Source organism: Pocillopora verrucosa, chromosome 3 (genome assembly GCF_036669915.1).
Source record: "Pocillopora verrucosa isolate sample1 chromosome 3, ASM3666991v2, whole genome shotgun sequence".
NCBI lineage: Eukaryota > Metazoa > Cnidaria > Anthozoa > Scleractinia > Pocilloporidae > Pocillopora > Pocillopora verrucosa.
The window spans coordinates 4,567,120-4,592,119 of NC_089314.1; the positions used below are offsets into that span (position 1 = coordinate 4,567,120).

At 34.8% G+C, this 25,000-nt stretch overlaps 3 protein-coding genes across 4 annotated transcripts in view; 1 reads left to right on the forward strand and 2 right to left on the reverse strand.

The window, feature by feature from the left end:
• Positions 1-6,917, reverse strand: part of LOC131796489 (protein FAM199X-like) — a 7,162-nt gene extending 245 nt beyond the window's left edge. Inside the window, exons 1-9 of the mRNA XM_059114078.2 lie at positions 6,745-6,917; positions 5,475-5,570; positions 4,968-5,118; positions 4,261-4,303; positions 3,333-3,549; positions 1,301-1,452; positions 1,035-1,124; positions 613-671; positions 148-276 (exon numbers count right to left, since the gene is read on the reverse strand). Of these exons, the coding sequence (XP_058970061.2) occupies positions 148-276; positions 613-671; positions 1,035-1,124; positions 1,301-1,452; positions 3,333-3,549; positions 4,261-4,303; positions 4,968-5,118; positions 5,475-5,570; positions 6,745-6,779 (972 nt within the window). The 5' untranslated portion in view covers positions 6,780-6,917. The remainder of the gene's footprint in view (positions 1-147; positions 277-612; positions 672-1,034; positions 1,125-1,300; positions 1,453-3,332; positions 3,550-4,260; positions 4,304-4,967; positions 5,119-5,474; positions 5,571-6,744) is intronic.
• Positions 6,918-7,923: 1,006 nt separating this feature from the next.
• LOC131796564 (uncharacterized) lies at positions 7,924-10,187 on the reverse strand. Of its 2 annotated transcripts, none has more exons than XM_059114163.2 (2): positions 10,154-10,187; positions 7,924-9,898 (listed from the first exon to the last, which is right to left on the reverse strand). In XM_059114163.2, the coding sequence occupies exons 1-2, from the start codon at positions 10,160-10,162 to the stop codon at positions 8,855-8,857; spliced, it is 1,053 nt and encodes a 350-aa protein (XP_058970146.2). In that variant the 5' UTR covers positions 10,163-10,187; the 3' UTR covers positions 7,924-8,854. The 2 variants fall into 2 exon arrangements, with proteins under 2 accessions (XP_058970146.2, XP_058970148.2); XM_059114165.2 differs by lacking the exon at positions 10,154-10,187 and adding an exon at positions 10,052-10,132.
• Positions 10,188-10,494: 307 nt separating this feature from the next.
• Positions 10,495-25,000, forward strand: part of LOC131796520 (leucine-rich repeat protein soc-2 homolog) — a 14,961-nt gene continuing 455 nt past the window's right edge. The window contains exons 1-20 of the mRNA XM_059114113.2: positions 10,495-11,045; positions 11,191-11,259; positions 13,583-13,612; positions 14,074-14,197; positions 14,780-14,841; positions 15,146-15,241; positions 15,824-15,881; positions 16,089-16,151; positions 16,717-16,825; positions 17,238-17,331; positions 17,789-17,893; positions 18,137-18,205; positions 19,275-19,320; positions 19,879-19,944; positions 20,435-20,493; positions 20,770-20,857; positions 20,978-21,047; positions 21,474-21,541; positions 22,107-22,276; positions 23,242-25,000. The exon at positions 23,242-25,000 is cut by the window's right edge and continues 455 nt beyond it. Coding sequence (XP_058970096.2) covers positions 10,791-11,045; positions 11,191-11,259; positions 13,583-13,612; positions 14,074-14,197; positions 14,780-14,841; positions 15,146-15,241; positions 15,824-15,881; positions 16,089-16,151; positions 16,717-16,825; positions 17,238-17,331; positions 17,789-17,893; positions 18,137-18,205; positions 19,275-19,320; positions 19,879-19,944; positions 20,435-20,493; positions 20,770-20,857; positions 20,978-21,047; positions 21,474-21,541; positions 22,107-22,276; positions 23,242-23,313 — 1,773 coding nt within the window. The 5' untranslated portion in view covers positions 10,495-10,790 and the 3' untranslated portion in view covers positions 23,314-25,000. The remainder of the gene's footprint in view (positions 11,046-11,190; positions 11,260-13,582; positions 13,613-14,073; positions 14,198-14,779; positions 14,842-15,145; positions 15,242-15,823; positions 15,882-16,088; positions 16,152-16,716; positions 16,826-17,237; positions 17,332-17,788; positions 17,894-18,136; positions 18,206-19,274; positions 19,321-19,878; positions 19,945-20,434; positions 20,494-20,769; positions 20,858-20,977; positions 21,048-21,473; positions 21,542-22,106; positions 22,277-23,241) is intronic.

The following is a 25,000-nucleotide window of genomic DNA, read 5'->3' on the forward strand; positions in this document are numbered from 1 at the left end:
TTGGTTATTCCTCAGAATAATTATTTCAACATGTAAAAATGAAAAAACATATACTTTTTCAATGACATAGTTTAAAATTCTTGGGTTTACCTTAAGGGATTCTCTAAAAATGAATTATAATTGTCTTCCAAAGACATGTAATCTCACCTCCTCATTCTGAAAGAGACCACTTTTCTGTTCTTTTAACATTTGTCTGTGAACTCGTTTCAACAAGCCTTTATGTTTGGAGGATTTTCTTGAAATTCTTTTCATACTAAGAGTTCCCCTAGGTTTTCTCTGAAAGAAACACACCTTATGGTGAGCTCATGTAATTTATAAAAAACTGAAACAGAAGATATGCCATTTTCACCTCACTAATGCACTTTTAAATCTTAACTTAGCTGTTGAGTAAAGAAAGATATTAAAACACTCTCTGAAATTCATTTAACTGAAACTTTGACCTTCCTATTTCATTACCAAGGTTCTAACGTCTCAACTACAGAGAACTTGTTGCAAAACAAGATCATCAACTACAGAAGGTTCATTTTAGAACAGCATTCTGCAAACTGCAGCTGTGACCACCAGTTTTCCTCTCTCAATTTCACCTTTTTTCAACACCATTAAAATTTTTACCTTTGAATGCTTCCTATGGGTGAAATTTGAATTCTGTCTGCATGTTTCTGACGTTGATTCTGGTAAAAAAAATAAAAAATAAAAAAAAAATGGCAGCCAAAGTTATTTCTCAACATGATGTTAAAAAAATTTTAAAAATGCTATCTACCAATCTTGTCTCATTCGATTCATCAAGAATTTGTTATGTTCTATCCCTTCTGACCATCAGTAACATGTGGCAATGACTTTTGTGACCAAGTCACGATTGGTTTAAAATTAGTTTTCAATCAGATAAACTGGCTACATGGTGCAAGTTTCAGCAATCCTGCCTTACTTTCAACACTCAATTGATGATTGCTCCAGGTGGAGGCCAAAACAAGTTGTCAATAAAACAAACCAAATAATAAAATAAATAAATAAATAAATGAGAGCTTAAATATTACCTGAGCACAGAGGACAAGAATCTCTAGAGAGATGGTCCTTAATGTATCTGTGTATTCTTTCAAATTTAGCTTCATTAAACGACTCAATATCTGAAAGAGATTCAGCAAAAATGATTCATGAAATCCTTAGTTTCCTTGACAATAGTTATTTAATTTTTCATTTGTTACCTGTCCACATATTTTAAAACTATACTTGCAACAAGAGTAGTTTCATGATAAAAAGATACTTCAGGGAAATTTCATTTTCAGTCAAATGCCATAGTTACCTATTTCAAATTCTGTGTCTGTTGGAAGGACAGTTGCCTCCGGATTTATTATCTTAATGATGTCCATTTGTTCTCTTAGTCCCATGGTCATTGAAGCAACTCTTGTCAGCAATTCAACTGCCTCAACTTGATTATCTGATGACATTTTGTTCCTAAAATAAATTGAACATGTGAGCTTTCGGTTTTCTGTATTCTCTTTATCCTTAACATTTTTTTTCTTTTTCTCAAAACCAACTCTTGGGGAAAGGAAATTTTTTACAACTCAGTCAAGATGAGTATCATTGGTGATTTGTTTAACAGTAAGTAAGTGAAGTGTCCACGAATTCATACAGGGGCAGCGTCACTATCTGCCATACAATTCTTGTGATCTTAATTTGGAGAATTTGGCAATGGATCAACTTATAATCCCCAATTCTCATCACTTGTCTGCTTGATAATTTACTTATATTGTTAGGAGAAATACCATCTTGGTCAAGCATAGCAGTTAAAGGGTTAGGCAGAAACAAGAATTTTCCCTGGTAAGCACAGGAATCTCCAGACTTAATAACATCTCATCTCCCCTCCCACTAATCCTTTCACTCCCAGGAAGGACCAAAGAATAATTTCTCCTTACAATACCAATACAATAGCAAACAGTGAGGTCATGAGAATAAAGAAAAATATCAACCAAGAGAGGATACTTGATTTAACACCAATTAAACATCATCAAATCACCAATTAAACAACAGAGCTAACAAAATAAGAAAAGTGTGGCAAAACAAAGCAGAATTACTTTTGAGTTTGTTGCAGTAGAAGGGTTAATTTTTTTTATTAGAGAAATCTTACAGAAAGGAATATACTATCAGTAGCACTTATTAAATGCAACGACTACTCAATGTGATTCCAATGTGAGAGTGAACCCTTCCATTCAGAGTAGGTGAGTGCCTAAGAAAAACTTCCAATTCAAAAAAATATGGCTTTAAAACAAGCACAATAAAGGATTTCCTATTCCTTTGAATACACAGTTGGAAACAAAATTTTGTAACAGAAGACAATTCTAACCCAAAATGCCAATTGAAGTGAATATCACCCTAAACTGTTTGTTTAGTTTAGAACAAGGATTACCCAGCAAAAAGTATGGACTTGAATAACAGTTCTCATGTTTGTCATGTTGGACAAAGCTCATAGCAAGCATGCTTATAGAACCAAAGCATGCTTGGGATTTAACATCCATTGTTTTACCTCCAGGTCTGTTGTGGAACTGTGCACTGTTGAACACAGCCACTGGAACAAAGGAGGATGCCTCTGAGTTTAGAATCCAAATCCTCCATCAAAAAAAATGACATAATCAACCAAAGGCTTTGTCTCATTATTACAATTATGGGCTTTCCCCGTGGAATATTCGGATAATTCCATTTCCTTTATTCAGGCCAACTCATTTATTTTTAAGGTAAAATGGAAAATTCAAGATGAAATGTAATGTAATTGTGATATTAAGACAGGCTGGCCCAGTTTTAAACAATGACAGGGCTAGGCCACAACATCAGGGGCTACATTCCCTACTCTTGGTGAGAAGTGCCTGAGTTCTTTAACATCCCCTGCTAACAAATACAGAGTAGAGACAGGAGACAGGGCCTATGGCTTATCATCCTTATCCTTTGCCCATGTTGAAGCAAAGGCAGCACATTCCCCTCTAATATTTTAAAACCTTGAGTGTTGGTCTGGTCTAGGGCTTGAACCCTCCACCTCCCCCAGTGCTCTGCAGCATGAGCTTACCAAATGCGGTTAAACATTTTACACAGTCTGCCAGGCAATTCATACTGCATCTGTCTCTCTTTCTTTTTTTTTAATGACCAATTGAGAACAGGACTTAATTTTAAATACATCTGATTGCTGATTCTCCCTTCCACATTTTCTTATAAAAATTCTACCTAATAAGTTTGAGTATTCTCATTAACTGTTTGCCGGATAATGTATGGATATGATAAGGAAAAGTTACATGTTTATCACTAATAGGAGTGAAAGGGTTATTGCTATTCCCAGACTCACTTACCAACTTAAACCAAACTCCATGGAATTCTTTATCTTTTGGCATGGACACAAGGATTTACTTGAAGCTGAACTCGAATTCTTTTCTGCTTCCTTTTTACTTATCTGTAATAAATCATCCACTAATGTAGAGCTTTTACTCCTTTCAGTTTTCTGTTGATTCCTTTTTCTGCTGCAATGTCTACTCCAACTGTGGGAGCTGCTTTCTAGAGCTTTTAATTCTGGGAAAGAAAACAAAGAGTAATGGTTAAAATCAAGGAATTACTTTATTTATAAAATAGCTGTTATAGTAAATTTGTGTAAACAAATTAATTTGCATGAGCATGCTTCAAATTCATGCTTTTGACATCAGTAAACAAATGCCTGGAGAAAACATTTCCTCTGTGATTCATCATGAAATTCCTGTTTGAATACATTCTGATTAAAACTATGATTTTTGTTATTTAACTTTGGGAATATGTTCATCTGTTTTTATTTCATTGGAGCTTGTTTTGGTTAAAAGACGATTTATTTTTGATTTATAGCAAACCTTCAAAAAAATGGAAACCTCTCCAATCTCTGATCTCAAATGAACACTATTGAAGAAATGTAAAATGGTTTCCGTGTTTACATAGCCTGATGTAAATATGCAGGAGGTTGGGAGAACACGAGATAAGCGTAGGAAACCACGATGTGAAGCGGAGAGGTTTCCAGCTTATCTCATGTTCTCCCAACCTCCCAAGTGTTTACATCAGGCTATGTAAACACTGAAACCAGTTACATTTCTTTTATAAAATAACTAATGAAAGAGGAACGAAAACTGTGTTTACATACGCTCATTTAAAATGGTTTTATGGCCAATCAGAGTGCATGTACTATTTGAATCAATTTATAATGAATAATTGCAGATAGTCAATTGCAATAAACTAAAAAGTGGAGAGTTGAACACTAACCTTTACATTTCCTCTCTAATTCACTGATATCTAAATATGAACCCTACAAGGAAAATACATTTAAACAAATTGGATAATGGTTATTTTAGTAGATAAACAAATCCCAAAAAAGGTAACAGCCTTTAAAAGAACAACGACCAAAAAACACATGTTTATTTTAGATAAGCAACTGGAGTAAAGGAGAAGGATTGAGGATATCTCGTGAAAAGTAGTTCTGCAGTGTTAACCCTTTAACTCCCATGAGTGACCAAGACAGAATTTTTCCTTACAATATCAATACAATATCAACCAGATGAATGATGAGAATAAAGAAAAACATCGCTTTGGGGGATAATTAGTTGATCCAATATTAAATGCTCTGAACTAACATTATAAGAATTTTATGGTTGACAGTAAGGAGAATGACAATTTTTTTTTTATCTGGGATTTAAAGGGTTAATGGCATGAAGCATGAAGCATTTATTGAAAAAATCTCTTTCCTTCTAATACAGTGCTTGTACATGTGAGTAACAAGCAAAAAGGCAACTTTAGTGCAACATTCTGGGACATGATGGGAGTTCACATGGGTTACACCATAGTACCCTTGATCAGTTTTTCTCTTCATAGATAAAAAAAAGAAAGTCAATAGTGACTAGACCAGGCCAATTCATTATCTGGCTACAACATCATTCATGAATCAAAACTCAAAATATCCCTATCATCCTCACCGAAAAAGAAGCCATCTTTGCACCTTCTGACTCTATGTCAATAATTTCATTATCTGAGTTATATTCGGAGGAATCCACTGAAGACGCAGCTGAAGTTGACTCGCTGTACCAGCAATTCATTAATTCATCCTCCCTGTCAAATCCTTGGCCACTAACAAAAAAAAATTGTGCCTTAATAACCCTTAGTTAAGCCTCTATCTGACTGTTTGGTCTATATTATGTATGTGCTAAACATGGTACAGGCCAAAATATTAGTTGATCAAACAAAAAGTTTTCTGAAACAGATTGCTATGAGCACCTAACATTAATTTTTTCATTCCTCACCACAAAAACCATCATATTATCAAAAGTTCACAATCTGGCTCATCTATCAGGCTTATTTTTTTAACAACCCTGGACTTCTGGACAAGGTTAAAATAAAAGCTATGGAAATAATCAAAATGATCAATCTTGTTTGTGTGGAACATCTAAAAATGAAAAAAAAAAACCCAGTCATGAGTTGCTTACCATTCAACCTCAGCAGCAACATCATATTCCAAAAAGGATGGTGAAAAGTCATCAAATAGAGAGTCCCTGCTGAAAGGAGGGGGGCTGCCCCACAATCTGAGAGAGGAAACAAAAAATGCTTTTGAAGCAAATTTCAGTCAAGTATCGAAAGTAATCCAGGACTGACTTGTTTTGTTTTACTTAGCTATGACTGGTCTAAAAAAACTTGCATTTCTCTCACAACCAATCAAATGGGAAGTTTAACCAATAATACCTCGTTATCTTGCCCTTTTCCACCCTTTAGGTGCCTATTTTTACCTTGAGATCTCATTGGCTACTGATTATGTTAATCTCCAATCTAATTGGCTGTTTAAATTATTTTGCTTTTGGAGTATTGGCACCCTTATGAAACTTCTCTATTACAATGAACAGACCTCATCAAAAGCAAAGGAACAATTGGATGAAGGAAGAAAACAGGAAAAAACCTCTGAATCAGTGTTTCACAGATCAAAATCTTTTCTTATCAATAATGATCCCATGAAAAGAATAGAACACATAATCATCATTTGCTCTCGTTTAAGACAAAAGTGAAAAGAAAAGAAGCGAAACATAGTGGGTTGTACAAGGCACTGACTTGTATCGATTCTTGAAGTTATTTTATACTTCAGCTCTTTACTAACTCAATACGTACATATACTTCTAAAGGCATTAAAAAGTGAATAGACGAAAACCAATCCAAAACAAAAAACAAAAAGCGTTGAGGCATTCTTGGACAAAAATGTATTCGCCTTCTTTGAAGTGCCTTTCAAAAACTGAAAGGAATGATCGACTGTATTTAAGCCAAATAATGACTGTAATCGAACCATACAGTACTCAGATAAATTATTTACAAGGATACTTTAGTCTCAGTTTAAATCATATAGGCCGTTTACTTTTTAATAATCGAAAAGGCAATAAATGCTAACATCGTTCAAAGAGCTAGCAGAGGCATTCAATCGATCACGATCACAAACACTCACGATCAATGAAATTCACGTCAAAAAATACGAAAGTAAATTGCAAAAATATTTCACAACGCAGTACACATCTTTTCTCGAAAAAATGTTCGCTACGTCTATGAAAAAAACGAAGAATTACAATTCGTCTTTAATACTGAACAAACAATCTTCATCAGCTCAATACGATAAACGAACAAATAGAGAACTTCCGTGGTAAAAAATTCTTGTAACACGTAATCGCTTCGCGACCACACGAACTATCGCGTCCCTGGTGACTTTAGAACAACGCTTACCTCATTTCACTAGGCTCTTCTGGAATCGCTAGCATTCTAAATGCACATCTCGAAACGTTCACTTAAAATTTTGGACTAATTTTCTTTAGATTAAAAGGCAAAACGTCTTAAAGAATCCATCAAAAGACTAAAATCTTTTCAGGAACAATGCATTCCTGCGAATAGCACCAAGGTTTCCTCTGCCGATTAGAGCCCACGTGGCTTTAACCAATCACAATGTAGCATTTCCGCCATGTGGGAGCAAAACTTGCGCAATTCTGGCTGCCATATTTGGCATTGGCAGAACTCAGGGAGAATGAGTACTAGTCAAGTCATATGGCCAACCCACTTGGATCGCGTGACTTCTAATTTTAACTTTCTCAGCTATTCCACCTGTTTATCTTTCACAGTTCTACCTTTTCCCTTCAGGTGTACTTCACCTAATCCACAAAAATATACACAAACTGGTTTTTTTCCCTTCAGAAAATCATAGAGACTGTTGGAGGTGGCGTATTTCGTCAGCTAGAGAAATTCGGCTAACTTGGTTTGCGTGACATGCGCTATATCGTACCAATCCCTCTTCGTTCTGAGCGCTTGGCCCGCCGTTCCCTGTATAACGTAAGGGATAAGCTAAGGAGATACGAAATACTTCAAAGGAAACATTTCAATTCTTTCTACCTCTTTTGCATGGAGTGAGCTGATGATAATTTCCCATTGGAGTTAACTCTCAATTTGACCAAGGTTACATTGGTAAAAATACTAACACATTTGCAAAACAGAATGAACCAATCATATAACAACAGGCAACAAAACAATAACTACATCTTAATTTAGCAATAGGTTTCTCATCTAGCTGTTCAATGGAATTCCATCAATAACATTCCCTTATCTTGCTGCAGAAGGACTGCACTGCTAGATATAATTGGACCATAGAATAAACACTTATTGAACGAGGTTTTAGTGTTATCCTGAATACTCAAGGTCAAGGTAGGGGTTATCAGCCAATGCTGAAAGCCTGAGGCTGATAACCCCCACAGAGACCTTGATTATTCTGGATATCACAAAAACCAAATGTAATAATTGTTTACAACACATTGAACAAAAAAAATGGTCATGACAGTAAGTGGAATTAATAATTTATTTCTAAATGAGTAAATATATATATATATATATATATATATATATATATAAATCAGCAAACAGCACACAGCATGTGAATTTGACATAATAACCCTTAGAAATCATGCACCACAGTCATACATGACATGATTACTCATGGCCTTGAGTGTCCTTGACATGATTATTCTATAATCTGCAGCTAGATGACATTCCCAGCCCTGATTTTGAAAATTCATGGTAATAATAATAATAATAATAATAACGAATTTTTATACAGGATTGAAAAACCCATCAGTGTGTAACACTGTTGTCCTTGGGGTCCTGTAAACTTTCCACCAATCAGAAAAGAGATAGTGAGTTTAATGTATAATAATATGTCTATATACACAACAGACAATTATGGAAACTACACAATCCACAAAAAATTGCATTCCTATACATACAAAATTGTTTATGCAAGACTTTGCAATCACTATTGATAATCCAAGAAAACAAAATGATAAAAAGATTTAAATTATAAATGAAAAAAAAACCATACTATTGTTATCTTCTCTAAGATATCTCCTGGACCAAATTAAGTTTCAAATCAACATTATCTCTAAAAAACTGAGTAAAAGGTAATAATCAAGATTTAAAGGTTATCCATCATCCAATTTAAAAAATCCTATCCTCTTTGACCGGAAGTATTAACTTACTATCTTTCCACAAAGTAACTGCCACCTCCTAGAAATCACAAAATAATAATCAAACCCGCTTAATTTAGAAATATTCTGTTTGGAAAAGATTGCAAAAGCTTTGTGTTTTTTATCTAGACATAGAACAGCCTTAGCATGTAAGTGGGAATTTCTTTTTAAACAAAATTGCTTGTTACAAAGTTAAGATTTCTCATTACTCCTGTTGCATATTGGAAGCTCAATCATAATTTGGGATATTCCAAGTTAATTTTTTATATTTGAACAAAAATCAAGAAAACCGGTTCAAGCAGAAAAAGAAAAAATGCTATTATGTTTCCTCATTGGATTTTAGCTGTTGTAGCCCCAGCTTTTCTTCCAGTAAAATGTATTGTATTTGGTAAATCTTGCTTTTTGAAACCTGGCCAAAAAGACCCTGAAACTTGAACTCCATCTTCATCTCTTGAAATAAAAGTTTGTAGTACACCAGTGTACCATTCACGCTTTGATTCACTTCTTGTCTCAAAACAAATGTTTGTGTCCTCCATTGTGCCGTTTGTTTTGAATCCCACAATATCCCCTAAACAACATGAAGATGGAAAACAAATACTGCCATCGACACTGGACCCTGAGCTGAAAAAAATTATATCTAATGACCCTTCTTCACCTTTTCTACGAGTAGGTGTTACAATACTCAGAGTCCACGACCCTTCTAAATCCATATTTGAAGCTCTCTTGTCATCATCTCCTCCTTCTTTGTCATCATCATCATCTATGCATTCTGTATGACCTGAGTCATTATCATCTTTTTCTGTAGAAAGGAGCTTTGCAAGCTCTGGATAGGCTGTCTGGAATTTTGATCTTGGTAACAAGGAAACTAGCTTTACCTTCTTAAAAAGTTCCAAAAATGAAGAATCAGTTTGCGCCATAAGTGTTACAATCTGCTCCAGCTGCTCCTTATTACATTTCTTTATAACAACACAAAGCTCCTCAAGTCCACCATAGGACTCGTCATCACCATTATCATTACCGTCATCACTATCCTTGCTCAGTGCTCTCTTTCTCTTCTTTCCCTCTGTGTGTTTAATCTCAATAGATTCCTTTCCATTGTTGAAAATTGCACAATGATTCGGCTTTCGACGAGCCCTTCTGTCAAGCTTGGCTAGGAATTCTTTCTTCCCGTACTTCTCTATTGCCGCTTTCTCTAAATCTTTAGGATTCCATAGTTTCACGGGTCTTCCTCTCACAGGAGGTTCCATTTGACGGTGTTGGTAGTTCAGCATGTCCAGATCACCACTATTCAGGAAGAACTCTCTCTTAGCGTCAGTACTGCTTAACCAAGCGCTAATCTTCTCCCTTTGATCCTGCTCTGACATTTTTATATTCTACAAAAGAAATAATGAATTTCAATTGACAAATTTGAGTAGTTCAACGATGTACCTGCTGATGACTTTTTCTACTGGAGGACTCCAAGAGTCATCATTAAGCAGAAAATGAAGATGATTTGCTCAGGTATAAGGGGAGGATTTTAGACAAACCGTAATTTAAGCAAAATATAAGACAGCAAGATGACTTCTTCAAAGAAAAACTCAACTCAAACCAGTAAAGTGGAAAAAAGCGCGAAAACAATTGTTACTTACCGTTAACATTCAACCGACTCTCGAGCAAATGTTCTACTTTCACTGGCGGGGGTACCCAAAGGAGCCTCCCCGTCCCCTAAGGGATTCTCTTAGATCTCGTATTAAAGTAAAATTTTTCTTCGGGTCAACTGAAAAAATATAATATGAGCTGAAAACTAATGAAATATTTTGCAAAGTTTAATGAAATTAAGTTGAAGTGTAAAATCATTTACCAGCTGCAATTAATATTTTAGTGTGAAAGACCTCAGTATCCCTGGGTAAGGACCCGTTTGAGGATTACCAAAAGGAGGCCATTATTGATATTTCCTGTGAATTCTGCTCCAGTCCACTGGAAGAGCAGCAGTGAGAAGTGTCATGTCTTCCAACTGAAGTTTCTCCCAGTAACTTTGTGTTTATTTGGTTTTGGACTGCTACGGAGTCACTTTCTTTCCGGTCAACACGATGACTACCTCGTTGCCAGCTTCCTTCAAGATTTTACGCAATAAGATGTATTCTCGATAAAACGATTTTTGAATACTTCATTCGAATAGACAGTGAAGTGTATTCTGAGTGTAAAATTTTTGATGAGCAGTTATCAGCAACCGAGGTTTACAAGCTTGACCGATTGGAGTTGATCAGCGATTATTTTCTCAGAGTGATGAGACGCGGAACAAAAACCAGAGCTGACTCTGATTCCCCAGATCTAACGAACATGAATCATACCAACGAGAGCGGTGATTCTGTGAATACGGGGATGTTAGATGAGGGAGCAACAAGTATATCGTCAGGAACATCGCATTCGAAAAGTGGCAAACACGATGACTCCAAGAAAGAAAGAGTGGTCAAAGTTGCTCTTCCTGGAGCGAAGAAAGCTCAGTCAGCAGCGAAGAAGAAAAAATCGACACCAGATTTGGTAAGATGTGGACAAAAACATTTTGTTATGCTCGCCAAGTTTGCATTCTTCTGAGAGAACGGGAATGTATATAATTTTTGTTAGTGAGCTTGTATTGGTCATTAGCTATATTTACTTGTAACTTTTTTTCTCACTCTTTCGGAAGGATGTGCACAAGGCAATTATGAAATGCCGCGAAGAAGGATCCACGCACCTAGATCTTAGCAAAGCAGCGGTAAGAATTTTTTAATCTAATATTCGTAATAATTAAACTGGAACTAAATTTTGGAGGTGGGCTGCATATTGTTCGATTATCCAGATCAACAGTTTTGTCCGAGTCAAAAATTTTTCTCAAGTGTATCGCATAAGAGCAACTTAATCGGCCGCGATGTACCCTTAGTGGGCTTGTAACCAAACTTCCAAGAAACCAAGCTAGCAGATATCAAGTGAGCTGCTAGATTTCCGGGATAAAAATCTACACTTTTGCCTCTGGGGTATTTGATTGCAGCTGGTCAAATTTCGTTGCCGATAATTTTTTTTTCTTCTCACGAATTAAACTTTTGAGGAAAATCAGCTAGCAGGGAATATGTGCTAGGGCGTGATTATAAAAGATGATCATAACATGGTTGTGTTTTTGACTTGTGCTGAATATTCGACACAGTGGAGAACTGGTAACACCTGTCTTCGGGAGCTAAACTACTATCTTATTGATTTTAGCTGAACTTTAGCCAGTGTGACATATCTATCAGGAAAGAAAGCTTTGTTAAGCTAAGCAGAATTTTGTTTGACATTTAAGCATATAAATAAGAGATTGGAAGCTTTCCTGAAAATTGAATATTCACTGTGTAGCTCTTGATCACAAAAGAACACAGTCTCACCTTGCATGACAATTTCACTGGAGTTTTTAATTTACAATTGTGTAATGAAGTGATTTTAATCATAAAGTCAACTAAAGCATTGGCAACAATAAATTTAAAAGCCGTATTTCAAGGATATCCATTGACAATTTCAAATTATCCTAAGTGAATCAAAGATTTTTCGTTTTTAATTTTTTTGTAATATTATTGGTCTGTGTTGATGTGCTCAGGGCTGTGCATGAAAACATCATATTGTTTTGAAAATATTCTATGATTCAATTATGAGATGTGTTTCAATCTGGTTATCAAAGCACCAAAATAATGTTCAATACACATTTGTTTCAATAATTAACATAAATTTTTATAATTTAATTTAAAGTTAGCCTTGACATTTACATCTGAGTGTGAATTTTTGTCTCTATAAGAAAAACCTATTAATTAAGATTTAATCATTCAGAGCATTCCTACATTGAATTCAAACTACAGATGAACAAACAGTCTTTAAAAAACTTAATTAATCACCAAGAAGGATTATTTCAGAAATCATAATCTCACGAACATATAGAGAAATTGACTTCTCGTTTTATTCTTTTCAAAAGAAAATATTCTCTGTCATCAGTGGGGAACCCTCCTCCCACTGGGAAAAACAGTATTTATCACTGTAAGCTCTTTTTTTAAGTCTTTCATTCCTGATAGCAATTCTCCTGTCCACTAGACAATTCTTATGATATTAATTTGGGGAATTTTGGTGTTGGATCAACTGATAATCCTCAATGTGATATTTTTAATTTTCCTGGTCACTTGTTTGCTTGATATTATTTTGATATTGTAATGAGAAATTCTGTCTTGATCACTCACAGGATTTAAAGGGTTAAAATGATTTGAGTTATTTTATAATAATGGCATGAACTTCTAAGGGAAAAAAAATTGCTATCACAAGACACAAAAAAGGTTATGGGAGAAAGATATCAAAGCCAGTTTTTCAAACATGAAGTGTAAAATTTGCTCCCAAAACTATTCAGTTTGTAAATTTTCCTAGCAATTCAAGTACAATATGATTCAGAAAGATAACAAGAATCACAGAAATGACCAATAACTCCCAGAAGTGAATAACATGTAATTTCTCCCCCTATGATATCCATACATTATCTAGCAAACAAGTAATGAGAATACTCAAACTTATCAGGAATGAGTTGTTATCTTGATCTAACACCAAATTCTCGCAACCTATTCACAAGGAAATGTGTAGCAACTAGAAGGGAGAATTAACAATCAGATCTTGGGAGTTAAAGGGTTAAGGTTACATTTTCTTGATGTAACATTAACCCTCATAAGAGAGTCAATCGTCATTGAGAGAATTAGCCATGATATCTTGGTACATGTTGTAGAAGGCACTTTTTTTTTTACATTGGACAAGCTAGATGTTGCTGATTTAGTACCGAATGGAAATAACCCTAAGCTTCCATCTCTATGAATAGAGCCACCATGGGGCCATTTAATTCAGCTAAGAGAAACAAGTTACAAAAATATGGTTTAACTGATCCTTGAATTTAATTTTGAGGCAGAAAAAAGTGGCCATCCAAGCAAGATTGTAAAACTGTTGGGGAGACTTCTCTGTTTGGATGAGTCTTTCCTTTCCTTGAAAAGTTTGCAAAAAAAATTTGTAATGCTATGCAAAAATGATTTTGTTTTTGTTTTCAGGTTACAGCCATTCCTAAGGAGCTCAAAGAGGTATGAGTGTTTGTCTGAGTGATTGATTGACTAATTACAGCCGACTGTATGTCTGACTGACATACCAAAGAATCAGCTGCTAGACCAGAGGACTTACCTGACTGTTGGATGGACTGACTGATCTACTTGCCAACTAATTTATCAATGAACCTAAAAGCTGACTGTCTCCTAACTAACTGACTCACTCACTGACAGACCAACTGACAGACTGACTAACTAGTCCACTAACTGACCAGATGACAGAATGACCAACTGACTGACTTACTGACTAACTGAGCAACTGACTCACATACTAATTGAATAACTGACTGACCTACTGAACAACTGATTACTGACTGACTAACTAACTAACTAACTAAGAAACTGACTGACTGACTGACTTACTTAGTAACTGACTGGAAGCCTCTTGTGGAGGTCTAACTTTCTCTTATAAATATTTTTGATCTTTGTTTTCTTTTCAGCTGACCCAATTGAAGGAACTCTACTTGTATGGAAACAAAATTGCAACTCTTCCACCTGAGGTTGGGATGTTGAAAAATTTAGAGAAACTGGCACTGAATGAAAACAACTTGACTGACTTACCAGGTTAATAAATTCAATTCTAGCTTAATAATTATTAAAGTTTTATGCAACTTTGTTTTGCAAGTTTAGATTAATCATAATTGTGTTACCATTGAACTGTTGAGTGAAAACAGTGACTTAGATACTGAGTGTGGAAAGGGAGTAGAATTTTATGTGACGATACATGATGTACATGTAGATGATGTAGTTTGACGTTCAATTGATTGTCATAAACTTACACCGAAGCCAAAGCAATAACTGCAGCCATTCACAACAGAGAAAAATATGGGAAGGAGCTGATGAAAACTCAAAGTATAAACTAGCACACTGCATGAAGCATAAGAAAATACCATGGATTAAGTAGCATCTTATTTGTTGGGAGAGTTTTCTGTACTTATCTAAAAGCTTTGTGAATCAGAGACAATTTGTTGCACTTTTCACTATTCAGGCGATCATTTTAGAATTGCTTTTATGGAATCATATATCTCCTGTTTCCTTTGAAAGGCTTTATTTCTTCTCCTACTATTCTTTTTAAATGGTGTAAATCATAGCATCATGGATTTTCTTGATAAGTGAATTGATGTCAAACATGGGGTTTTTTAACAGATACTGTGGTAAAGCTTAAGAATCTAAAACTTCTGGACTTGAGACATAACAAGATGAAAGAGGTACCATTTTCCTGTCTTAACGTGCAAAAATGTAGGTGTGTGAAATTGACCTATTATAGCTCAATTGCAAATCAAGGGATACAATAAATAGCCATGATGTAAAGCTGGATTTTGTGGCCAGGAATCCAGCACATTAATTTTGTGGCTGCTGCTTCTACCAGGTGACATCAGAATCAAACTATTTTAACTTGTATTACAAACAAGCTTACCATGGGAACAATATAATTGGTCTCTTACACATATACTGTACTTGATTTATATCTAAAATCTACTGACTTTTTATTGATATTATTTATTCCTTCAGATTCCACCAGTGGTATATCAGCTTGTATCGTTAACAACTCTATTCCTTAGATTTAATAGACTTGTCATAGTTGAAGCTGGAATTGGAAATTTAAGAGTAAGTCAGGATTTTTTTTTTTTCCACATTTTGTATCACAAATTTGCCACCACCTTGTTAATTAATTTTGGTACGCATGTTTCAGTTGAGATTATTGCATAATTGAGCATTGGTAATTAGGCACAACCCAGTTTCCTTTGTTAATTGCCATAGATTCAAAATTGAACCCCACCCAGGAAAAGACAAACAAAGGGAAAGAATAATCTTTGTGGTGTTGAATGTAGAGAGAGCTGAAAATTATATATTTATGGTAGTGTACAAGAGAATACTTATTAATAGGAATTTTATGCCCTAGCAAAGCCCAGGTATTCTTGGTGACCAACTTTTGATTTTAGACAACTTGCATAACCTGTATAAAAGCTTTTCAGACCTTGGCACCCAGTTTCATGGGATTGATAACACAGCTGTAGAATGCACTAAGCATTTACTGCATCACATATTCTTCGTCTTGTGATGTCCTATTCATGTGCAGTTTAATGATCAATGTGGTGAAACTTGTGAGCTATGAAAATATCTCATTTAAATTTATGTGTAATATGTAATTCTAGATGTCCCTCACTGTCTCTTTTTTTCCATAAACAGCTCCTTGAGAGATTGAGCCTCAGAGAGAACAAGATTAAAGAGTTACCCGCTGTCATAGGTAATTTTAAGTGATAAGTGAGACTAGCTACACTTTGCCTTACTAAACGAAAAGTCAGCTGAGTTTGGTGGATTATAAACTGTACTGTTCAGAAGGCATACATTTCAATTCACAATTTTTTTGGAAAGTCACTAAGGTCCAGGTTGGTGGTAATAAAAGAAAGCACAGGCAGGCTAATCAGCCTAATCATGGTATGTTTTTTTGCAGGTCAGCTTGTTCATCTTCTTACCCTGGATGTTTCTCACAACAACATCACAAGTCTTCCTAGAGGTTAGTTATTGTTAGTAGTAGTTTATGGCTCTATCATCCATCAGTCAGTCAGTCAGCCAATTGGTCAATGAGTTGGTTGGTCTGTCAGTCGGTCAGTCAGTCTGGCAATTGGTCAATGACTCAGTCAGAAGGTCATTCAGTCAGTTAATCAGTGGGTAAATCAGTCAGTCTGTCTGTCTGTTTGTTGGTCAGTTTTTTTTTTCTGTCTGTCAGACAGTCATACATGTCTTTCACCAAGTTAAACAACAATCTTTGAAGGAAAGTCACTGCCAAAAATCAGTTACAGCTTCCAGTTGGCTCGACACAGCTGTAGATCAGAGCCAGAGGAGTCTTGTCATTTTAACCATTACAGAGATTTGATTTTAAATACAACATAAAGTTTGCAAAATCGTAAACACTAAATTGGTTATTGTGAAGTTAACCAGCTAAAAATGGTGATTGTGCATGACAGCATTGAAAAATGCAGATCGAATGGTGCTGAGATGTACTGCTGATAATACAGTTCCTGCAAGGTTGTTAGATAATAATCTGACCTCTTTACTAACTGTGTCTTTTGAATGTGCAGAAATTGGAAATTGTGTCCAAATGACATCACTTGATCTTCAACATAATGATATTCCTGAAATACCTGACACGATAGGTAACTTGACTGAAATGACCAGGTTGGGGCTCAGGTAGGTTTGACAACTGCATTGATTAAATAGTTCCTTTAACAACATTAAGTGGAGAGCATGCATAACAAAGTATACTTTGCTATTTGTCTTTAAAAAATGTGAACATACAGCATGTATACTTGCAAAACTATAGAATTGTATTTTGTTACTGAGTGCTGACAAAGCCATGAAAAGCATTGTTTTTGAGCAATGTCAATAACAATATGTATGAAAAAAAAATGTTCTGTTGTTTTTGCTGGGTGCTTTTCAAGATAAAAGTGACCATGATCATTGTGAAATTGGATGATATAGAGTATTACAAAAAATAACCACTGACAGTCAAGAAGAGGCAAGGTATAGTCACCTTGATGTAGAATAAATGGGGTGGAAACTGATATTTACTTCTAAAAGGAAGTCTTTTTTTTTTCAACAGATACAATCAGCTCTCTGCAGTGCCTGCATCTTTAGCAAATTGCACAAAGATTGATGAGTTCAATATTGAAGGCAACAATGTCTCTGAACTACCAGTAAGGACATTTAGGTTGTATTGTCAACAAATTGTGTTTTACAAAGATTTAGAGAGAGAAATCTCTAATGAAACTGTCAGATGAAGATGAAAGAGAGACCAATCTGAAAGTCTGACAGGGATTAAGCCTGACCCTAAAGCTCTTTACCTGCATTCCTTCCTTCCTTCCTGTATTCATTCCTATAACGCCAGCTTGCTAGGAGAGCAACAAAGTAGCCCTATTCCAACAATTCTTTGGCTTTTCTCTCAGTCCAATTCAACCTTACAGCATTGTTGAAACTCTTTCTCAACCATACTGTGCTTAATTTCAACTTTAGTGTCAATGGAAACTATCTTAATGGAACAGATTTTTTTGTATTTAATACTTTTAATTGAGATGTTAAGATTGTCAACTACATTTGAGTGTGATTTTAGGGATTACTTATATCAGCAGCTAACATTTTTCTCTTGATTTTAAGGATAATCTTCTTCATTGCTTGAAAATGTTGAACAATGTCACCTTGTCCAGGAATAACTTTGAACATTTCCCAACTGGGCCACCCAAGCAATTTGCTGCAGTTCAAGTAGGTTATAATAAGCTTTAATTTTTATAGAGTTTTTATTAATTAAAAGAAAAATAAGGGAAGAGGGTTGCAACTCTTTGCAGGTGGGTATTTTTCTGGGTGTGTAATATACTCTCACTTTGTCTTCTTCACTGTCAAACCAGGTATATCTTAGTTTCACTATAACTACAATTATGTTATTTTTTTGTTTACACTGACATAACTGGTAATCTATAGTTACTAAATTACCTCCTTTACTGTCAGACTTTTACCATGGAACACAACAAAGTACAGAAAATTCCATTTGGAGCCTTTTCAAAAGCAAAGTATTTGGTAAGATAATTATAATGATTAATAGATCATACTTTTTCTCATTTTGATACAATCATCCTTCAATAGGATCAACATGTTCAAGGCTTGAAATAAAGTCCTAGTTAGTTGTTGTTGATATATAAAAACTTTCCAGTAATGCCATATTTGTATATCTGGGTATCAGCCAAATGATATTTGGAGAGAGTGGTGACATGAAATGAAGAATGGCAGACAAATTGAGGTGACAGTGTGGTGAGAATGTTCTGCCTTCTGTTCCCTGCCTTACTGCCCTCCGAGCCTTTCATTCCCCTATTGTCTCATGTATGGGCAAACACATCAGACAAATGTTTTGTCTCATGTATGGGCAAACACATCAGATGAATGTTTGTATTTTTACAACAATTTTTCTTCACCTTTCCACCTTTTCAAATATCTTTTCCTTCCGTTCTCCTGTATAACTCCAACTCCTTTGCTTAAACCCCTTGTCACTCCCCACAAATAAGGATCATGTGTTGTCAGTTGGAAAAAGTATCAAAAAGACCAGTGTCAAGTGTTTTTTTTTTTATTGTTTTTTTTTCTTTTTTACTATGTGCATTGTAGAAGAAGTGTACCATAAACTGACCAATGGATGTCTCTATTTTCCATACACGACAACAAATATAGAACATGAACCCTTTAACTCCTGTGAGTGACCAAGGCAGAATTCCTCCTTACAATATCTATACAATATCACACAGACAAGTGATGAGAATAAAGAAAAACATCAAATATGGGATTACTAATTGATCCTACACCAAATTCTCCAATCTAACATAATAAGAATCATTTGGCAGACAGTAAAGAGAATTACTAATGAGATCTTGGGAGTTAAAGGGTTAATTTCATAAAATGATTTAATTTGATCAAAAAATATGTATGTAATCAAGGGAGTACTGGAATAACTGTCATTGTAAACAGAGTATTGTAAGTTACAATACAGATTTAATCTAACTAATTTAATTATCTAATGTATCTGTTATCTAGTAACTAATTTATAGTAATGTGAACTTTTAATCTGACCCTATACTGAGAACTTTTCGCTTCTTTACAGACAAAGCTAAACATGAAAGAGAATCAAATAGCAGCACTGCCATTGGGTAAAAACATGTGCATGTTGTTATTTTTCTAATAGCAGAATCCCTTGATCGTTAAATGTTATTGATGTCTGGATAGTGATGAACGTTCCCCTTTTTAAGTGACTCTTTTATGTCTGAGATCATTCTGCAAAATTAAGACTCTTCTGACTCTCTTGCACTATTTTCCTGTTGGTTACAAGCATGCTTTGTTGTACGTGAAACCAAAACTGTGTACATGGGTGGTACCCTTATTGAATTCATTATTCTCCATGAACTTAAATTGAAGTTTCAAGGAGAGAGTACATTCATGTCACTAAATTTTGTCAATTAAAGGCATCAACTTTAAAACTAAAATTTGGCCATGTTTAACTGTGTTTTCAAGCCCAGATTTAGTAAGTGTTTTAAATATTTTTTTATCACAGACAGCCATACATTGCACCAGAATATCAGAGACTTTTGAATTACTGATTTTTTTATGACACTCTAAACAACATACTCAGCATTTAATATGTTGTAAATGGTGTAATTATCACTTCTTGAATGTTTTGCATTTTGAGCACAATGATATTTTATTTTCAGATTTTGGCAGCTGGATTAGTCTGGTTGAGCTTAACCTAGGAACCAACCAGCTTTCAAGGCTTCCAGGTATGTCATCTTAATGATTATATCACTTCAACATATGGGAAAAACCGTGGAACTACAGTTTTCATTTGAGTTTACAGAAATTTGGAATTGCTCTGGTTTACCTCACCACACTCTCTGGTGAGCATTGCTTTAGAAAACTGGCAAACTTACAACCCTCATTTGAAATGCTCTTTATTAAATTTGACTGATTGAATTCAAGTTTATTAAGTAGAGGAATAAGTCAATAAGGGCCAGAAGCTAGCCAAAACCCTCAGCTAGTCTGCCATTTTCAGCTGGCTACTTTCAACTCATTTTACCATAATTGCTGACAAAAAATCCTACAGTTATCAAAATGTCAACAAAGGTTTAAACCATGTGGCTTTTGAAATTGTAAAAATGTATGAATCCAAATCCTGTTTAGGATTTAGATAAACATTAATGTGAAAACTCTGGGGTCATTTTAATTGAGTACTTTCTAGTCTTGCATGTAATGTCATTTATCTTGTTGCAGAGGATATTCAGTGGCTTACAAACCTTGAAGTTCTGATTCTCAGTAATAACCTTCTTAGAGTAAGTATCTCATTGTTGGACTCATTTTGGTGTGTAGATAAACGATTCTCACAATGAAATACAGCAGGCAAATAACATATACTGGGAAGGAATTTTTTTGAAGTGATTAGAGGGTTTTTTAAAAACCTCATGTAGAGGCAGACCATTAAACTTGTAACAGAGTGCTGTCAAGAATTAAACACTGTGTAATCATTAAATTTCTTTCTTGAGAGGAGCTCTACTCTAGCCTTGTAGGATTGTTCTCATTTTTGACTCTCACGTCATCTTCTTTTACAGAGATTACCACGTGGCTTGGGTGAACTAAAGAAACTTAGAGTACTAGACTTGGAGGAAAATAGGCTGGAGTTACTTCCAAATGAAATTGGTATTTAGAGTGATATTTATTGTTATTGACAGGTTGATAAGAAATTTGAACTTCTGTTTTTGGAAAAAAATGTGATAACTTGTGTACAGAAGCTTTAATTTTTACTCTTTGTTTTTCCAGCTTTTCTTAGGAGTTTGGAGCGATTAGTTCTGCAGTCAAACAATCTAACAACTCTTCCAAGATCAATAGGGTTAGTGAAATCTTTGTCAAAATTATATTTAATGCTTTTATATTATAACTGAAAGTAAGTTACTTAGAAAATGTTAAGTCCATGTTAAAGCCTTGGGCATCATCCCAACAAGTAAATGAATAAATGTTATCCAAAGGAGAAAGATGGCAATAGTTTAGAAAACTGCTTCAGGGCTTATCTAACTTACATGTTTATTGTTTCACTTTGTCAGAACAGAGAATTACTCATAAGATTTTAGGGTTAAAGTTGTGATTTAAAAATATAAAACACTGATACAAACTGACTTGTTAAGAAGGATCATATGATGATTAAACTACAGAAATGATTTGTTTGTGTTTATAAATTCCTTTTTTCTCCTGTTTTATTAAGCCAAAGATTTACTTTGAAAATTAAAATTAAAGTTTCTTTTCTTTTCCTTTTCACCAGATACCTCACCAATGTTTCATATCTAAGTGTTGGTGAAAATGACCTCACTCAACTTCCTGATGAAATAGGTATGTAACCACTCACTCAAGATTCACACAGCTTGACTTCCAATCAACTGAATAATGATGATATACCGTATTTACTCCAATAAGGGAACTCCCCCAAATAAGTGCCTTCCCCCTTAGGCCATAATAAAAAACAAGTGCCCCTCTCGAAAAAGCACCCCCCCCCCCCCTCCCACTCCTTCCTCTCTTTCTTAACTAGAAGGGATACAAGGAAGACCTGAATACATTGCCATTATTTTATAATTTTCAAAGTTCCAACTAAAGTGGAATCAGTACAGGAATTGAAAGTTTCTAATTAAGCATCCCCCTTCACCACACAACAACAATCAAAATAATAGATACAAACAAAAAAAAGAAAGAAAATGACAAAGAAAAACAAAAAATGGCAGGGACACCGCAACAGCATAGCCAATTACAGCAGGCCTCTTTTCCAATAAGAGCCTCCTTTTAGCTGAAATTTTAAATAAGCAACCCCTAGGATATACAGTATTTCAGCATTTAGACTAAGACTGTGAATTGTTGATTATTATTTTATGTTTTCTCTGTTTATTAAAATTCTTTTTAATAGGTAAAATGGAATCCCTTGAACAGCTGTATCTCAATGACAATGACAGCCTTCAGTCTCTTCCCTATGAACTTGCTTTATGCAATGCATTGCAGATTATGAGCATTGAAAACTGCCCTCTAAGCAGTTTCCCAACTGAAGTTGTGGCTGGTGGACCATCTTTAGTCATACAGGTACAGTGTGAGCTCAGGACTTGAATTTGACAATTTTCAATTTCTTGAATTTGATTCAGTGGAATTTGACAAAAACAGGAGAAACCCACTTCATGACCTTGTGCTTGTCATTTTTATTACCATTATTTTTTTACAACAAAGTCACTGTAAATAGGTTATTTATTTTAATAAGCTTTTTAGTTATTTTTCATAAAGATAGGAAAAAATGAATAATCTGAATACTCCATAGGGAAGCAAATATCAGACCTTTAGATTTTAATATTATTTTTTGATTTAATACTTCATTACTGAGTCGCAGAAAACTTGTTGGCAAGCTTCAGCAAGTGGCAATAATAGTAATTGACGCACCTCACCTTAGTAGGTGGTCAACAATCCTCTAACATAATAAACAGAAATCTAGTAATTAGTCTCCAATAAGTTACTTGAAAGTTAGGGACAATTTTTTTAACATTATAAAACTTTGAAATGGGGGAGATTGGGAGATAAATAAAATAAATGGGATTTAGCAGTGGACATTTCACAAGCTAGCTCTTCTTGTCCAATGTTTCCATGTCGATTTGGAATTTAGAATGTTGGTTTTTTGTGGAGGGAGGAAAACTGGAGAACCCAAGGAAAAAACCTTGGAGCAAGGACAAGAACAAACAACAAACACAACCCTCATGTGACTCCAGGTCTAGGAATCGAACTTGGGCTAAACTCTTGGGAGCAAGCACTCTCACCACTGTACCACCCCTGCTCCCCTGTAAATGAAATTTAAAATTTAAAGAAGAGTAGAGCATGGCATGACTTTTCTCACTCATTGTAGACCACTCACTTGGTCCATGAGTGACAAGCATTAGACAGGGATAGAGAGGTTTGATCATTTCATTTGTGGTGTAAGGAGTCATTGACTGAAACTCACAATAATTTGCAAGTTTTGAACAATTTGTTGTAGCTAATGAAATTTTCCTTTTCTTTTCTTTTAGTATCTGAGACTCCAAGGACCATACAGGGGAATGATGGCGCAAGCAGGACTGGTACCTTCATCAGATGTCTGAGAGAATATTTTTGATGCTTTTCCACTGGTGCTGTGTTCCTGTTAGGTTTTGTTTCAGTTTTTTGTTGTTTTTTTACTGATGTTTTTGGCTCTTAAAATTTTAAAGATATGAGTGGTAATTCTTGCTGCATATTTTTATCAAACTGAGTAAAAAGAATTGGATGTTGTGTTAAGAAATTGTTTTTAAACTGATATTTTTTTCAGTCTTATTTGTTATTGGCTAAAGATTAGAGTTTCGCTGAGTTTAGCATGTGGCTTGAATTCATGAACCATGACATTAGGGATAGTTAAGGGAGCTTTGTCACAATTGTTAAAGTGAGTTTTTGCATCACAGCGAGCTGCCATTAGATTGAATGAACTGGGAAATAATTGTCCACTCTCCCAGGCAACACCAAAGATAAAATGAAAGTGATTGAGGTTGGAAAAAATCAATTGAAAATGGATTGCAAATCAATTAACTTTCAAAATTTAAGCTAATTAATGGCTATGAAATAAGCACAAATTTTTGTTCTGTCAACACTCCTACTTTCTCTTGCTTGGTTGAACATGTTGCTCTCAGTTTTTTTCAGTTATTCTCAGCTAACCTAGTTTAAATCAGTTAGTGACAAGGGATGGATTCAAATGTTAGTTGAAGCTAGACATTTCAAGACTTTTTTTAATTTTTTAATTCAGCCTAGGCACAACTTCACTTATGGAAACAATGTTGATATCTGTAATGCTGGTTTTGTTTGATCCCCTTTTTTCTTTTTTTTTTGGAATTTTGCCACAAAATTGGGTGTGGTCATGATACATAAAATTTGAGACCTTTCCATAGATTAGTGATTTTTGTAGTGTTCCTTCCACGGAAGGTTCTTATAGTTTTCATCATAGATTAGGTAGATTTAAAGCGTTACTCAAGATTTACTCAATTTAAGGGGACTCTTTCATTGGGCTCCAACTCGTTTTTTAATGTTTAAATTTTGAACACATTTATTTTAGGTCAGACTTTGGGGAAGTCAATTTTGGTAAATTTTGTGGTAGATTCTTAGCAAGCAATAGACATTTTGTGGTGGAAGGAGAGAGGTTTTTTTTACATTACACTACCTGTCACTTTAAGGGTGGGGTACCTGCTTTAGACTTACAGTAGGGGCAATTATCTTATTACATATACAGAGGTAGATTTTATCAACAATAATTTATGGTTTTCTACTAATTTAGGAAATTCTAAAATTCTATTAAATAGAAACTAGAGATAAAGAAAGGCAACCACAAGCTTTTGAATGGAAATTGGACAAGATTTGTTAAGTCACTGTAGTACATTGTGCAGTAGAACATATGACACTACAATTGTATGTAAGGTCCTAGAAACTCTGAGTTGAAATGAGAACTTTGCCAGGAAAGCACAAAACCTTGGAAAAGTTGGAAATTGTTTCCAGTACAAATCTTTTTGGATAATTTTCCTAGAAAATTTGAAGTTACTTGAATGGTATTTTATAAACATGTACTTACACCCATGCAAACCTTACAGTCCAAGAAAATATGATACTTGTCACCTTCAGTCCAAATATCAAAATTACTGCCTCCATTTTTTCTTTATGTCAATCATTCTAATTGACAATCTGATATTTGAATCAACACAACAAATTTTCGATGAAGCTGATTTTGGTTCAACTTTCACCTGTTTATTTGGGAATTAAAAACGGTCACAT